Raw genomic sequence first — 17,816 nt, forward strand, 5'->3', positions numbered from 1 at the left:
CATACTGCTCCCTTACATACAGTGCTACTCCCCCACCTTTTCTGCCCTGCCTGTCCTTCCTGAACAGTTTATAACCATCCATGACTGTACTCCAGTCATGTGAGTTATCCCACCAAGTCTCTGTTATTCCAATCACGTCATAGTTCCTTGACATAACCAGGACCTCCAGTTCTCCCTGCTTGTTTCCAAGGCTTTGTGCATTTGTATATAAGCACTTGAGATAACCTGTTGATCGCCCCTCATTCCCAGTATGAGGCAGGAGCCCTCCCCTCACAGACATTCCTGCCTGTGCTTCCTCCCGGTATCCCGCTTTCCCACTTACCTCAGGGCTTTGGTCTCCTTCCCCCGGTGAACCTAGTTTAAAGCCCTCCTCACTAGGTTAGCCAGCCTGCTGGCAAAGATGCTCTTCCCTCTCTTCGTAAGATGGAGCCTGTCTCTGCCCAGCACTCCTCCTTCATGGAACACCATCCCAGGGTGGAGCGCCTTGTGAGGTGTCTTCACACTAGCTCAAGGTCACAGACTCACGACCATCCTATATTAGTTATTTTAGATAATATTTCTGATAATCTGATCATTTAAACATTTATTTCTGTAAAAAACACCCTTATAAGTTATGTTGTATCAAAAACAACTTTCCGGGTCACAAAAAAGAAAACGGAAAGATGAAATAGAATTAGCTGTACATGCACAGAAAGGTTCTATACTTAAGTTTGTATGTCATGAAAACAACGAAGTTGATCGAGATCATCAGGTAACTGCCGAAGAAAATTTTTATGCCGACGAAGCTCAAGAAACTCAACAACACACAGAACAATCATTTGAAATAGACGCAGACACAAAACAAGAAATTACAACAGTTGAAACTGTACTAGCATGGGATATAGGTGACATTGGCACATGGCTGCAATCTTTAAACAATGAATTCCGTGCCATTATACTTGAGAAAGGCCCTGGGAGAATAAAAGGTCTTGAATATCCTAAAGACGTTAGAGGTAGGAAATTCACAGAAAACTATTACTACAAAAGACTTTCTAATGGTGAAATTGTCAACAGACGGTGGCTTGTGTACTCTAAATGCAAGGATGCTATATTTTGTTTCCTGTGCAAGCTTTTCAACAGTTGCAATTTTAAGATAGCAACCATGAGTATTAATGATTGGAAAAATCTTAGTCACATATTACTGCAACATGAAAAGGCACAACACCACATTGAAAGTATGCACAAATGGTGTGTGCTGAGTGTAAGGTTAAAAAATCAGACAACTCTTGATGCCCAAAATCAAAGATTGCTGGAGTCAGAGAAGCAGCATTGGCGTCATGTTCTTGAACGTCTATTATCTATTGTTGAATATCTATCAGCAAACAATCTTGCTTTTAGAGGAAGTGTTGAGAAATTATTCCAGCCCAAAAATGGCAATTTTTTGGGCCTTCGACAACTGCTGGGAAAATTTGACACAGTGATGAGTGAACATCTCCGAAGAGTAACTGAAAATGAAATACATGACCACTATTTGGGACCAAGAATTCAAAATGAACTGATCATGCTAATGAGTGATAAAGTGAGAGACAAAATTGTTTCATTGGTTACTCTGGCAAAATATTTTGCCTTAATTCTAGATTGCACTCCGGACATAAGTCATCAAGAACAGATGCGTTAGTAGTGAGATTTATTGACATTAGTGATTCAGCACAGATTACAGTTAAGGAATTATTTATCACGTTTTTAGAAGTAGAGGACACTACAGGTTTTGGACTTCTTCAAGCTCTCCTTGATGAAGTAAAATGAATGGGATTGTCCGTAATGAACAGTAGAGGACAAGGCTATGATAATGGTGCCAATATGAGAGGATGCATTTCTGGCGTGCAAGCTAGTTTGCTGGCAGAAAATCCACAAGCCTTTTTTGTTCCATGTTCATGCCACAGCCTTAATTTGATTTTGTGTGATATGGCCAGGTCTTCTGTAGAAGCTATTTCTTTTTTTGTTTTGCTGCATTTACGTGCTCTTTTCAGCTTCCACTCAACAATGGCAAATATTCAAAGCACATGTCAATGGTATTACCGTTAAGCCTCTATCTGAGACACACTGGGAAAGCAGAGTAAAAAGTGCAAAAACATTGAGATATCAATCTGTGGAAGTTTACGAAGCACTGGTTGCTATTTCGGAAGAAGCCAGAGATCCAAAAGCTAAAAGTGAAGCACAGTCATTGGCCTCTGAAATATCCAGCTTCAAGTTTCTAACATCTGTCGTAATCTGGTATGACATTCTTGTTAAAATCTCAAGTGTAAGCAAAATAATGCAGAGTCCAGTGAGGCAGCTTGATTCAACACTTACCTTATTAAACAACACACGAGACTTTTTAGTGAAATACAGAGAAAATGGATTCAAAGAAGCACAGGTTCCAGCAAGAGAGCTTGCACAGGCACTTGGTGTAGAACCAAAATTTCCATGTCCGAACATGACACGAGTTTCAAGGAAAAAACACCAAGCAGACTATGAAGGCGCAGATGAGCCCATAGACGATCCAGAGAAGAAATTTGAGGTTGAATTTTTTAATGTTGTGATGGATAAAGCAATATCTGCCGTTGATGAAAGGTTTAATACCTTACGAGCACACCATGAACAGTTTGGATTTTTGTATGATATAACTAAATTCAACGAAGTAGGAAAACAAGAGCAGCAAATGACGAAGTGCAAGAACCTAGAGAGCCTCCTGAAGCACGGTGATAGTTTTGATTTAAATGGACTTGAACTGTATGAAGAATTGAGTACCTTGTCATCAATGTTGCCACATGCAAAATCGATGATGGACATTGTACAGTTTATTCATATCAGCAAACTTGTTGACCTATATCCTAATGTGTACATTGCCACTCGTATTCTACTGACAGTTCCTGTAACAGTAGCATCAGGAGAACGGAGTTTCTCAAAACTAAAGCTCATTAAAAATTATCTCCGTTCTACAATGAGTCAGGAATGATTGACTGGTCTTGCTATTCTTGCAATTGAACAAGACATCATTTTGTCTTTGTCATACGATGACATTATTACTGATTTTGCAGCCAAAAAAGCCAGAAAGATCGCTTTTAATTAAAAACAGATCCTTGTTTCAATACCTCTTCATAGAAATTTCCAATAAAATGTTGACAAATTTAAAAAATTATATTATTTGCATCATTCTGTCAATAAATCAGAATTTTTTCTATAGCGCTACTTCTTTCGTGCTCGTCCATCAGCATTACAGTGTGCTTAATTCAGTTAATAAATAAATGTTTTTAATAAAGTGCATGTGGCAAATTTTCCAATACTGTAAGCTTATGTTTGTGTTGCTAAGAGCAAGTCAGGCATAGGCGCACCAGTTTAATAATCTCGCCTAGGGCACCATAAATCCTAAGGACGGCCCTGGCTAACTACTTATGCTAAATGATCTGTTCCACCTTGCATTTTGCTGTGACACTTTAAGTACCTTTCCCAGACCTGAGGAGGAGCTGTGTAGTTCAAAAACTTGTCTCTCTCACCTACAGAATTTGGTCCAATAAAAGATATTGTCTCACCCACCTTTCTCTCTAAAGTGTCCTTTTGCTTTCTTAGGGAGCCTTATCCAAAGCCATTGAAGTCAGTGAAAAGATACCTATGGACTTCAGTGGGCTTTGGATAAGGCTTTAAGACATTACTTCAGTCAGCATATATCCCTTCTTTTTCCAAAGCCCTATTGCTTTTTATTAAATAATAAACTATTATGAGAAAAGCTTTAATGTTACCATCATCCCTAGCAACTGAAATTTCATTATACCCTTTATTTCTTGTATTAACAACCAGTTAGATCCTCCTACAAATATGAATCTCTTCCTTTTTTTCAGTGAAGCTAAAGCAGTTTACTTTGTGTCCACATCCTAGTGGATTTGATCAAGTCCAAGCACTTCAAGGTTGCATGTTTTCAAATTGATAGGGAAACCCACTTATCAGAACAAGTATTAAATGAACATGTTTTGTCTGTCTGATTTCTACTGTGTATGGTCACTTATTTGGCCTAGAACCTGACTTCTGTGATGGCATTGTTGGATCACACTTCCCCTTCAAAGGAAAAATTATATGACATTGTCAAGGAAACATTAACAATGTTTACAGCTTGTTTTAATAACATATCTAATTTATCTATTCTTTGACCTTTATGTTGATCAAGTTGAAACAGCTGCTTCCATAAAGTCACTTCCTCAGCTTTTTCAAATGTAAAAATAGAGCCACTGCTCAAACACTTAATCTGAAACAAATCTTCATGTGGGATGTTTTTAAAACAACCACACGCCATTAATTATCAAGATGTGTGAAAGACTTGGTTTTATTTTTAAAAGCACATTTACAGTATCTTTCTTATTGTCTCTTTAGATGTGAAGGGTTTGGGTGTTATTGCTGTGTTCTAGTCTCTGCAGTCTTCCAAAAAAGAGATTGAATACAAGAGTGAAATTAAAATAAAATACACACACACACAGAGCTGTATTTTTCATTCATGTGAGAACACACTTAGGACCTGATCCTTCAGCCTGCTGCATGTGGGCAGACCTCTGCGCTTGCACTGAGCTCCAGTGAGGTCCACCAATGGGTCTCTGTACAGACTCAGTAAGTTGCTGGATCAGGAGCCTTATTCCCCCCCACACACACCTTGAAGCATTGTGTAAGCCCCCATTGAAATCTGTGATGCTCTATGCAGGCACAGAGATCCAGCTGCACAGAACATGTTGCAGGCTCAGGGCCTTACTTCTTGGTTTATAGCTCTACAGGGTGTTCCACTCTTGCATCTGATTCTTGTTTTATGGAAGCACTGTTGATTTAAGGAAATATTGATGTAATCTTCATGGTATAGTTTTGATTCTTTTTATTAGTGTTCTCTGGTACTTTGTGAAATCCCCCAATGAAGATTTCAGATTAAGGACTGATGAAGAGGCTCTGTTGCTAAGGACTGAAAGTGGTGCAATATTTCTATTGCTTTGCCCCTTCAAAAGTTTTTTTTTCCACAGAAGGGAAGAATTTGGCCCAAACTGATTAACTGTGAGGAAATACTCAAGGTGTAATGCTTAGTTTGTCAGGTCTTTGCCCCAGACTTCCGATTAGGTTTGGTTCTGTATTGAAAGTAATGGTTGCACCTGGCTTGAATCACTACTTTGACTTTCAATTTTGAGAGACAAACCTTATGTGAGTGTCAGGAAGACTCGCTTCTTCCTTTGCAGATTAAACCCATTTTAGAAAGTCAAATGCTCTTCCAGATATTTCATGTTATTAAAAATAATCATTTCTGTGACATTCTATACCTACTGTAACCCCCATATTCCTCATTTTCATATAATTGTGATCTTACGTATAAAGCATGCCTTGTAAGGTATCAGGGGAAAGGTCATGATCTGCTGAAAGTCATTTCTCTATCCATAGATGTGTATCATTAATGCATATGAAGTTGTAAGAATTGTTTTGCATGGTGGTCACTAAAACATGCTGTAAATTGGGGGAATCAGCCAGAAAGTAGCTCCCCAGAAGCAACAGCAAGGAAAGTAATCAACGCCTGGGCGGGGTGTTCTACAGCCCATCAACAGCCATTGTCTAGCAAGGGAGCTACAATGCAATGACTCACCTGCATGAGACCACAGCAGGGGAATTGCTCAACCTTGCTTGGGGCATGGCTACACTTGTGAGTCAGAGCGCATTAAAGCCCCAGGTGCCCTAACTCATGACGCATCCACACTGGCAAGGCATGTAGAGCGCCCGGACTCCGCGACTGGAGCGTTCCTGGTAATCTATCTCCACGAGAAGCATAACGCTTGCTGCACCACGGCTAGAGCGCCGTGGCGCCAGTATGGACGCCCTGGTCTATCAGTGTGCTCCGATCGGCCTTCAGAAGTGTCCCACAATGCCTGTTCTAGCCACTCTGGTCATCACTTTGAACTCTACTGCCCTGCCCTCAGGTGACCAATTGTCAGACCTGCCCTTTAAATTCTCTGAGAATTTTGAAAATCCCCTTCCTGTTTCTCAGCAAGGCGTGGAGTCCTCTCAGCAAATCTTTCCAGATGACCATGCCGCCACGTGCCAGGCGATCCTCAGTATGGAGCAATGGCGAGGTGCTGGACCCATCAGTGTTTGGGGGGAGGAAGCTGTCCAGTCCCAGCTGCGCTCCAGCTGTAGGAATTACTATACTTTCTGGCAGATATCAAGAGACATGATGGAAAGGGGCCATGACCGGGACGCACTGCAGTGCAGGGTTAAAGTGAAGGAGCTGCGGAATGCCTACCACAAAGCCCGCAAAGCAAACTGCAGCTCTGGTGCTGCCCCCACAACCTGCCGTTTTTATAAAGAGCTGGACGCAAGACTTGGGGGTGACTCCACCTCCACTCCAAAGACCACCATGGACACTTCAGAGCCCAGTTCAACAAGGCAGGAGGAGGAGGAGGAAAGTGGGAGCGAGGGTGCTGAGGAGGAGGGAGACAGCCTGGCATCCCTAGATGCATGCAGCCAGGAGCTGTTTTCAAGCCAGGAGGAAGGTAGGCAGTTGCAGTGGACGGTGCTTGGGGAAGGACAAACACCAGAGGAGGTGCTCGGTAAGCGGCTTTTATTTTGGGAAGGAAGTTGTTCGGTGCAGGCTCTTGGGACGAGGAGGGTTAGGGCTGCATGCATGCCTAGATGCGGAATAGGGCGTTGATGTGCTCTCTCACATCGCAGTAATCGGCCTCAGTGATCTCTTCAAAGGTCTCATGCAGCAGCTGGGCAATCCGCTTGCACAGGTTCCTTGGCAGAGCTACTGTGCTCCTTGTCCCAGTAAGGCTAACATGTCTGTGCCACTGTGCTGTGAGGGGTGGGGGGACCATTGCTGCACACAGGTAAGCTGCATATGGGCCAGGGCAGAAGACGCATTGTAGTAAAAATCCCTCCCTTGCTTCCCAGGTCACCCTCAGCAGTGAGATATCTTCAAGGATGAACTCCTGTGGAAACTGTGGGGAGAGTGTTCAGTACAGGGGCCCCCTGCAGCTGTTAGCTCTCCCCAAGGCACAGAACCCCAGAAGACAGTAGGGCCGTGAAACAATCAGTCTCCCTTGCCCCTGTGCTTACTCACCATTTTAGGGCTCCTGTGGGTTATGTGCACTTGCTTTGGGACGGGCAATTTCTGCTGTTGTGTACACTGTGCTTGTCTTTAAGTACGGCCGAATCATTGCTCTGTCTGGTGTGAACAATGCTGCTTCTGTTAAGTGTCGCATTTTGACTTTACAGATGCAACCTTGAGATCCCAGCTGTCCTGTTATCAACAGCCAAAAGACTCCAAAGAATCAGGGAGTGGCCTTGTAGAAGCAAAGAGGACATGCTGCATGAAGTCATGCAGCAGTCCCTTAATGAAAATCAAAAAGTGCAGGAGTGGCGGGAGAGTGAAAGGAGGGTCCTCCAGCAGAATGCGGATCGCCGGCACTAAAGCACAGAGCAGCTGCTAAGCATCATGGAACGCCAAGTGGACTCGATACAGGTGCTCGTAGCAGGCAGAGCACTTCTGTGCCGCGTCCCACCTGCCTCCCCCGCCTCTGCAGCCCTTATTCCAAAACTCTTTCCCTTGTGCCCCCATGTCACCTCCAACCCCCTTTCCCCAACATCCGGGTTCTTATTGCCACCAGCTGCCTCCAACACCTGTAGTTTCACCACCCAGCCCTGCACCCTGCAAACTATGACCCATACCCACTGCACTCAACCCATGCACCATGCATTTTCGCCAGCCTGAAGTGCAGCACTCATTGCACGGCACTCCAGACAGGAAGGCTGAGTATGATAACAGGACATAGGCAAATCTGTAATTGTCCCGTTCCCCACCCCACCCCACCCCACCCCTTTCCCTCGTCCCACACAACACAGAAGTGTCATGCCCTTTCTGTTTCCCAAGCAGTTGTGTTTCTTTTCAATAAATGAAAATTTTGGCTTTGAAAACATTCTTTATTTTTGCATTAAGTAAAAGATACCGTAGCCCATGAAAGCAACAGGCACTGAAAATCAGTGCATTATAAGCAGCAAACACAGATTCCTGCTAACATTGGAACCACTGCACTTCGCTCCCATGCAGGGCACTAAACATTACTGGTGGCTTTCAGCCTCAAATTGCTCCCTCAAGACATCCCTAACCCTTGCAGCCCCGCGCTGGGCCCCTCTAATAGCCCTGCTCTCTGGCTGTTCAAATTCAGCCTCCAGGTGTTGAACCTCCGAGATCCGTGCCTGAGTGAATCTTTCACCCTTCCCTTCACAAATGTTATGGAGGGTACAGCATGGGGATTTAACCGTGGGGATGTTGTCATCGGCCAGGTCCAGCTTCCCATACAGATAGCACTAGTGGCCCTTTAAATGGCCAAAAGCACACTCCACAGTCATTCTGCACCGTCTCAATCTGTTGTTGAACCGCTCCTTGCTGCTGTCAAGACTCCCTGTGTAGGGTTTCATGAGCCACGGCATTAAAGGGTAAGCAGGGTCTCCAAGGATCACAATGGGCATTTTGACTTCCCCTACGGTGATCTTCAGTCTGGGAAGGAAGTCCCAGCTTGCAGCTTCCTGAACAGGCCTGTGTTCCGAAAGATGCATGCGTCATGCTCCTTTCCAGACCAGCCTGTGTTAATGTCAATGAAACGCCCACGGTGATCCACAATTGCCTGGAGAACCATAGAGAAATACCCCTTCTAATGAATGTACTCGGAGGCTAGGTGGGCTGGTGCCAGAATTGGAATATGCGTCCCATCTATCGCCCCTCCACAGTTAGGGAAACCCATTTGTGCAAAGCCAGCCACAATATCATGCATGTTACCCCAGTGTGCTTGCAGCTGACAGTGTGAACACACTGCAGCGCTTTCCCTGCTGCAGTCTCCGAGGGCTGGTTTAACTCACAGCGCTCTACATCTGCAAGTGTAGCCACGCCCTTGGAGAGACTCAGCAATGCCCCCCGGACATGCCTGAACTTGTGCTCCCCAAGCACATGGACTGAGGGTATAAAACAGACAGAGTGGATTCATACTGGGCCCTTCTCCTGCCCCTACCTTCGCTGCAAGCAACTAAGGGCTTGTCTGCACTGCCAGTTTACAGCCCCCTAAGCACACCAAGTTTCAGCGCTGTAAAGCGCCAGTGTGAACAGTGCACCAGTGCTCTCCCAGCACTATGCTGCAACCACACAAGCCATGTCACAGCACTGCTGCAGCAGCACTTTAGTGTTGCCAGTGTAGACGAGCCCTAAGACACTGAGAGGAAGACAAGAGTCCAACAGAGGAGACTGGCCCAGGTTTAAGGAACAAACCTGTATATTAAGGACTGCAATATCCAGTGTGGTGAGAAAAACTGCTTACTCTAGACGTTGCCCAGTCTAATAGAGTTGAGAGTTTAGACTGTGCTTATATTTTATTTTATTTTGGTAACCACTCTGACTTTTTGCCTATCACTTAATATCACTTAAAATCTACCTTTTATAGTCAATAAATGTGTTTAATTGTTTATCTTTACCAGTAAGTTTGTATGAAGTGTGGGGCAAATCTACTCAGGTTGGCAAAGTATGTCCACTTTCCATTGTTGAAGTGGTGAACCAATTAATAAATCTGCACTGCCCATCTTGAGCAGTGCAAGACGGTATATTCCTGGGGTCCAGTGCTGGGCACTGGGGGGATTTGGCTGGTGCCTTTCTCTGTGTGATTCATGAGTGGCTCTGGGAGCATTCATGCAATCTAGCTGGGTGTGGAGCTCCACGTGCAGTTGCCCTGAGTGATCACAGGTCCTGGAGGGGATGCTGCTGGTCACTAGCAAGGCATTGTGAGAGACAACCCAGGCTGGGAAGAGTTCAGGGGGCACAGTCCCAGGCTGCACCCCGGGGGATCCCATCACAATTTCCATTTCTGAATTTCTGATACTGTCAAGGTGTGTGTGTGTGTGATCTTTGCAGCCAAAAGGAAGCGTTTTACTTGTCTTGCTTTTTATTGATCTTGCCCCACTACCTTGCCTGATAAATTGCAGCAGCGTTTTGCTCTGCAAAGTGATATACACATATTCAGAAGTGGTTGTTACTTCCATTTGCTGAAGAGGTTGGGGTGTATTTCATGTGCTATGTGCTCATTTTCTTGGGAGAAGAGAAAATATCGGAAGGTCCTGCATCTACAGATTGGACTCTTACTGAACTGACTAAATACTTTCCTTTTTTTCCTGGGCTGCAAGTTAGCCTCTGAGTTGTAAACAACATAAGTTTGACATGAAAGCCACAGATGGAGCAAACAAGTGCAAAATCGTGATGAACAATTACAAGTGCAGTAAAGGTCCAAACGAAGGAGAGAGAGGGATCTAATGACGCTCTGCTCTATTGTAGCTCACTATGGATGTTAACATGACTAAAACTATGGGGAAGGAATCTCTGCATCAAGACCCTATTTAGTCCCAAGTCTTTTCTTTTATGCATTTTTACCTATTTTTTTAATACTGTTAGAAAGTATAGTGAAAGCTTGCATCTGTTGTAATAGTGTTTATCCTGCTGCTTAGACAATATCTGACGTTGCACACTGAGAACATTGTGACAAAAACCTTGTTCATTTTTTTCATAAATCAGATTTTGATTTTACATGGTCATGTCTGCCTAGCTAATATACCATAACAACAAATTAAAAATTCTTATCATTTCATGAGTTTGTTGCCTCAATGTTGTATCACTCTAGCCTTAACTACTTGGTAGGTGAACAAGGTAAAGAATCATTGCATAATAAGTAGATCTTTTGGTATATCTTGTCGTGTATCTACCTATGGGGAGAGGGAGAATCTTTAAAACAAATTAAAAACAAAAACTGATATAAAAATGTATATCTCTTACTCACTCCAGCAAAAACCTTGAATGTTGTATACAATTAAAATTGAGAATTTATTACAGAAAATGTAAGACCTGATCTTGGGAGATGCTCAGCACCTCTTGAAATGTCCTGAATGCCATAAATTTCTTTGGAAGTCAGTGGTCATTGAGGGTTCTCAGCAACTTGGCATGGAAAATATGTTGTTCAGTAGTTAAGCATTGAAGCTCCAATCCTGCAAGTGACAGGTTTCAGAGTAACAGCCGTGTTAGTCTGTATTCGCAAAAAGAAAAGGAGTACTTGTGGCACCTTAGAGACTAACAATAAATTGGTTAGTCTCTAAGGTGCCACACGTACTCCTAATTCTGCAAATTGCTCCGAAGTTTCCATCCCCGTCCTAAACTCTGCCACCAGTACCCTTTCCTACTCTCCGCATAAAGGCCAAGAAATGCTCCATTCCCACCCATCTTCCTTCCATCCACACTCTTGATTATCTGTTAGAGGCCTAGCTTAACCTCTCAGTATCCGCTGGAAGAGAGAGTAGGTAATGCATATGCACAAGGTGGCAGAATGAAAGTTAGTGTAGCGATGCTGGGTGTTTCCAGCCTGTACGTGGGGAGCATATGGGGGACAGAGGAAAGGTTTGTAATGGAACCTTAACTGAGAATTTCCTCAAAAAGAAAAGGAGGATTTGTGGCACCTTAGAGACTAACAAATTTATTTGAGCACAAGCTTTCGTGAGCTACAGCTCACTTCATCGGATGCTACTCTGAAACCTGAGAATTTCATGACTTTGTATTGTGTAAATTCTCAATTATAAAGTTCTAGTAAATTTAATTTTAAAAGGAATAAATTATTAGCCTTATAGCAACATTAACATTTTTTTGTGGGGGAGTTTAAGCTACAGTGGGAAACATGAGCTTAGAATCTCTGTGAAAAGCAAATAAAACATGAATGGACACGACTCCAGTGTTTGCATACAGATATAGTATTTAGTCAGAAAATAAGCTCACCATTAAGGAATTCTTGAATTTGTCAAATTAAGCAGGACTGGCAGAACAAATGTACAGCTGGAAAAGCTTCTGTGACAACTGTACACAACATGCTCTTCAAGGCTTTGTACAGCGTATCTGCTTTTAGAGGAGTGCATGAAAAAACTGAGGAATAGCGAAAACATTAGTTATATGCACTAGTATTAAACAAATGTTACATGCCAGTTAAGGAATTTATATAGAGAGGTTGCAAGAGGGTCTAGAATCTAATTTCCTAGCATTCCCAGGTAACTGTTCTGGCAGATGTGAAGCACTGCCAGATCAGAAAAGTTTTATTTTATTTTTTGTTATTTTATTTTAACTCAGAACTCTATGTAAAATATTTATTGCCTTTACTTGTCATTAGGAAGAATAGCTTTCTAAACTAGTGCAAACTTTACCATTAAATCCCTGCCAGCCCCTTCTGGTGATATGAGTAGTGCATAAGACACCATGGAGTATTTTGCTAAAAATACTGGCAGTGTAGATTACTAATTGTCCCTACAGTTTCACATGGGAAAATGCTTTGAGCAGTTTGTTCTTTAGGAAAGAGGCCCAGAGATGTCAAGTGAACTTTGTGTCTCTCTGTTATACTGACAATACATCAGTACTCAAGGAATTGCAAAGTGCTTTTCACAGAAGTCTCTCCGTATAAATAAATAAATAGTACACGCTCAGAAATTCATTTGTTTAACCTCTGATGTACAGAAAACTTAGGGCAGCCCATAGGATTTGCTCGGCTGGATCAGACTTTTGGGTCATCTAATTAAGCATCCCACATCAGAAAGTAATTAATATCTGATTCTTCAGAAAGTAACCTCCTCTGCCCATAAAATACCTAGCTTTTTTGTGCAATGCTTTATGTGGGTGTGGGATGGGGAATTCTTTCCTGATACCAACAGATGATCATTTTATCCCCTGAGACGCAAGTTTTGATTTCTTTAATTTATCTTCTCTCACAGAGTGATCATGAATTCATCCAGCCATCTTTCAAAACCAGCTGTTAGACCAGGTTGTCACCCTTTTCTGCCTGCTTTGGCTGGGACAAAGCAGCTGAAAACAACTGAAGATTCCTCTGGTGTGAAGGGATCTTCAGGGGGCATAGAGCCTGCATATCTAGCTTTATGCCCTTCCCCTTCCTGGCTCCTGGCATAGTAGGCAATACTGGAGGAAAGAGATATGGCAAGAGTGACTCTGTGCTCCAGCAATTCCTAGCTACCAAAATGTCCATTAGACCTGTGGACAGCCAGGCATAACTCTGAGCAACCCTGAGGCATCTCTAATTTATGCCAAAAACTGTTTTGGCCCCAGGGCTGGCCCCAAGAGCAAAGAGGTACAAAAATGACTGAGATCCTGTTTTACCCCACTCTCCATTTCCATATGCACCAAACATTTCTCTGCCCCAGCTGAGATAAAGCTCTGCCCAGTGCTTGAGCTTTAAACCTTCCCTCCCCTCCCCCCGCCACTCTCCAGCTGGTAATAGCTCATCTTAAGTGATCACTCTCCTTACAGTGTGCATGATAAACACCCATTTTTCATGTTCTGTAGTATATAAATCTCCTCACTGTATTTTCCACTGAATGCATCCGATGAAGTGAGCTGTAGCTCACGAAAGCTTATGCTCAAATAAATTGGTTAGTCTCTAAGGTGCCACAAGTACTCCTTTTTTTTTTTTTGAGCTTTACTTATTATACTTACACTATATGTATAGCAGTAAATTCCACAGGTTGTCTGTGTACTGTGTTGTGATGCTCTCCTCAGGGCAGCCCAGAACTATAAGCCATTGTGTTACCCCTCTGCCTTATCAAGAGTGAGCTTTGCTAGAGATTACACTGTGTGTCAGCTTCCTGCCATATTAGTCTGTCTGTTTTACCAGCAAACTCCTCAAGACTCTGCCAGTCTAAACCTTGCTTTGCAAGTAGAAATCAGTGAACCTGAGTTCCCCAGAGATGTCTCTCTGTACTCTCCAGTACCTGTCTCTGAGCACTCACATAAATTATTAAGTTTACTGCCTCCAGAGAAACAGTATATAGTCAGGTTTCAGAGTGGTAGCCATGTTAGTCTGTATCAGCAAAACAATGAGGAGTCCTTGTAGCACCTTAGAGACTAACAAATTTATTTGGGCATAAGCTTTCATAGGCTAAAACCCACTTCATCAGATGTATGGAGTGAAAAATACAGTAAACAGTATATATATTGCAGCACATGAAAAGATGGGAGTTGCCTTACCAAGTGGGGGGTCAGTGCTAACGAGGCCAATTCAATCAAAGTGGACGTTGCCCATTCCCAACAGTTGACAAGAAGGTGTGAGTATCAACAGAGGGAAAATTACTTTTTGTAGTGACCCAGCCACTCCTAGTCTTTATTCAGGCCTAATTTGATGGTGTCCAGTTTGCAAATTAATTCCAATTCGGCAGTCTCTCCATGGAGTCTGTTTTTGAAGTTTTTTTTGTTGAAGAATTGCCACTTTTAAGTCTGTTATTGAGTATCCAGGGAGATTGAAGTGTCTCCTACTGGTTTTTGAATGTTACAATTCTTGATGTCTGATTTGTGTCCATTTATTCTTTTGCGTAGAGACTGTCCAGTTTGACCAATGTACATGGCAGAGGAGCATTGCTGGCACATGATGGCATGTATCACATTGGTAGATGTGCAGGTGAACGAGCCTTTGATGGTGTGTCTGATGTGGTTAGGTCCTATGATGGTGTCCCTTGAATAAATATGCGGACAGAGTTGGCAACAGGGTTTGTTGCAGGGATTGGTTCCTGAGTTAGTGTTTTTGTCGTGTGGTGTGTGGTTGCTGGTGAGTATTTGCTTCAGGTTGCGGGGCTGTCTGTAAGCAAGGAATGGCCTGTCTCCCAAAGTCTGTGAGAGTGAGGGATTGTCCTTCAGGATAGTTTATAGATCCTTGATGATGCACTGGGGAAGTTTTAGTTGGGGGCTGACGGTGACGGCTAGTGGCGTTCTGTTACTTTCTTTTGTTGGGCCTTGTGACGAAGTGGGACTGTTCTTAATGTTTCCTCCGAATATTGTGGGGGTGCCTCAGTTTCCCCTAGGCAGTTCTTAAGTATCTAGGGGGTGGGGTAAGGGTGTATGATCACTGCAGAGCCCTAGAGGGCAGGTGTGTGCAGGGGTCTGGACACAGAGGATGGCCGACACCCTGTTTCCTGGCAACTGATGGCCTGGGCCCTTCCCCCCTGCAAGGTGAGAGCTAAAGGGTTGGAGAACAAAGGAATCCGGTGACCTCCTGGCCCGGGAAAGGGACAAAGCCCAGAGGAGGAGGGGCTGGAGGGAGTTTCAGTTTGGGGCTGGCTAGGACATGGAGTGAAGTGCAGACGTGGTTGTCTGGCTCACTGCCCTCCAAAATGGACCCAGCTGAGGGGTCCTGTTCTCTGCACCTGCAAGCTCTGTTTTAGACCATGTTCCTGTCGTCTAATAAACCTCTGTTTTACTGGCTGGCTGAGAGTCCCGTCTGACTGCGAAGTTGGGGTGCAGGACCCTCTGGCTTCCCCAGGAGCCCCGCCTAAGCGGACTCGCTCTGGGAAGCACACGGAGGGGCAGAGGATGCTGAATGCTCCGAGGTCAGACCCAGGAAGGTGGAAGCTGTGTGAGCCTTGTGCCCTGCAGACCGGCTGCTCACCGGAAGGCGACTGCCCCAGAGTCCTGACTGGCTTCATGGGGAGCAGTTCCAGAGCATCGCCCGGGGACTCCGTGACAGGCCTGTCCTGTCGTAGGTGACTTCTGGGTACCCTTCTGGCTCTGTCAGTCTGTTTCTTCGCTTCACCAGGCGGGTATTGTAGTTTTAAGAATGCTTGATAGAGATCCTGTAGGTGTTTGTCTCTGTCTGAGGGATTGGAGCAAATGTGTTTTCATCTTAGAGTTTAGCTGTAGCCAATGGATCGTGTGATGTGGTCTGGATGAAAGCTGGAGGCATGTAGGTAAGTATAGTGGTCAGTAGGTTTCCGGTATAGGGTGGTGTTTATGTGACCATCACTTATTTGCACTGTAGTGCCCAGGAAGTGGATCTCTTGTGTGGGCGATCCAGGCTGAGGTTGATGGTGGGGTGGAAATTGTTGAAATCCTGCTGGAATTCCTCAAGGGCCTCCTTCCCGTGGGTCCAGATGATGAAGATGTCATCAGTGTAGCGCAAGTAAAATAGGGGCGCTAGGGGACAAGAGCTGAGGAAGTGTTGTTCTAATGTTGGCATACTGTGGGGCCATGCGGGTACCCATAGCAGTGCTGCTGACTGGAAGGTATAAATTGCCCCAAATCTGAAATAGTGGGTGAGGACAAAGTCACAAAGTTCAGCTACCAGGTTTGCCATGACATTATCGGGGATACTGTTCCTGACGGCTTGTAGTCCATCTTTGTGTGGAATGTTGGGGTAGAGAGTTGTTTTGTTAGTCTCTAAGGTGCGATAAGGACTTCTCATTGTTTCTACATCCACAGTGGCTAGGATGGTGCTTTCTGGAAGATCACCAATGGATTGTAGTTTACTCAGGAAGTCATGGTGTGTACAGTCATTTGGTTTAACTGAGGACTCACATTTAATTCAGTATAACAGCACTAAGAGGGTTTATAGTAAAATTAAAAATAAGTTTATTAACAAAGAATAGAAATGTAAGTGATACTAAGCAGATGTAAGAGAAACAGAAAATGGTTACAAACAAAACAAAAAAAAACCCACATGCTTTCTATCCAGTGTCTAAGTCTTAACTTTAGCAAACTGTATTTTTCTCTAAACAGTTTCTCACTTACAGCAAGTTAGCAGCAGCTCCTGCCCTTCAGGCCAGGAAGATCACCCATTCACATGCTCAGAGAGTGCTGAGTGATAGATAACTAAAGGGTTCTCTTCCTTTCTTTTCATAGTCCAGTAAGATTTTGAAAAATATTCTTTAAAAAGTAAACCCAGACAAAGTTCCTCTCCCCCGCTGGGTTGTAGAGGCCATGCTGTCTTCCTCATCCTGTGGTCAACTTTTTTTTCAATTGGCGTAATCACTTTGTTTACTTTAGATGTAATTGTACTTCCAGTGTCTCTGGCCTCACCTTGCTCAATTTACATTGGAGACACAGGCAAACAGCTGAAACAACTTTCCTTTGTCTAGGGCAGGCTCGATTTATGCACTGTCTCCTAAACACATTTTAAGAATATATTTCCAGCATGCATATTGTATTCTTTATACACAACCTGTACATACATCATGCATTGATATTCTTGCCCAGTGTGTCACCAGTTTATATATGATACCGTAGAAAATACCTTTTGGACAAACATTATGACAACAGTGTGTGTCAGGCCTGATATGAATTACAGTATAGTGAGTGGGCCCTCTGCCAGTGGGCATTGAGGGGCTCTTAGCATTTCGTTTTATTTGTTCTAAATTTGCTCCCTGTTAATTTTGTTGAGTGTCTCCATGTTCTCATAGTATGGACCAGCCTAAAAAGGAGAGAGACTGGTGAGTGTTCAGTAAGAACTTCATAATTTTGAATGTCACCATGAAATCCCTTCCCCAACTCTTCTCCTTTCCAGGCTCCATAATTCTAGTTGTGACATTCTGATATGAAATATACTTCATATTTCCAACTACTTTAATATTCCATGAAAAATGCCTTTGGAATAGGAATTTCTCCAACTATTCTTCTTCACAACTCAACACCCTCTTTAACTGCCCTCTCTGCCTTCTGTTTGCCAAAGAGCTTATATGCAGTGTTGTTGTAGCCGTGTTGGTTAAAAGATTAGAGAGACAGGGTGGGTGAGGGAATATCTTTAATTGGACCAACTTCTGTTGGTGAGAGAGGCAAGCTCAGAGCTCTTCTTCATGTCTGGGAAACATACTAGTGTCACAGCTAAATACAAGGTGGAACAAATTGTTTAGCATAAGATTTCAGGGAACCATTCAAGATGAAAGGTTTCAGAGTGGTAGCCATGTTAGTCTGTATCAGCAAAAAAACCAAGGAGTACTTGTGGCAC

General features: G+C 43.6%; 1 protein-coding gene across 17 annotated transcripts in view; it reads left to right on the plus strand.

Moving 5' to 3' along the window:
- The window catches only part of LRRC56 (leucine rich repeat containing 56), a 134,160-nt gene that overhangs the window by 59,103 nt on the left and 57,241 nt on the right, over positions 1 to 17,816 (plus strand). Inside the window, exon 1 of one of the 17 annotated variants that reach the window (XM_037899547.2) lies at positions 7,364 to 7,495. The exons of the other annotated variants lie outside the window; for them this stretch is intronic. Within the exon in view, the coding sequence (XP_037755475.1) occupies positions 7,469 to 7,495 (27 nt within the window). The 5' untranslated portion in view covers positions 7,364 to 7,468. Of the gene's footprint in view, positions 1 to 7,363; positions 7,496 to 17,816 lie in introns of those variants that run through there. 17 annotated transcript variants of the gene reach the window in all.

Source organism: Chelonia mydas, chromosome 6 (genome assembly GCF_015237465.2).
Source record: "Chelonia mydas isolate rCheMyd1 chromosome 6, rCheMyd1.pri.v2, whole genome shotgun sequence".
NCBI classification, from domain to species: Eukaryota; Metazoa; Chordata; order Testudines; family Cheloniidae; genus Chelonia; species Chelonia mydas.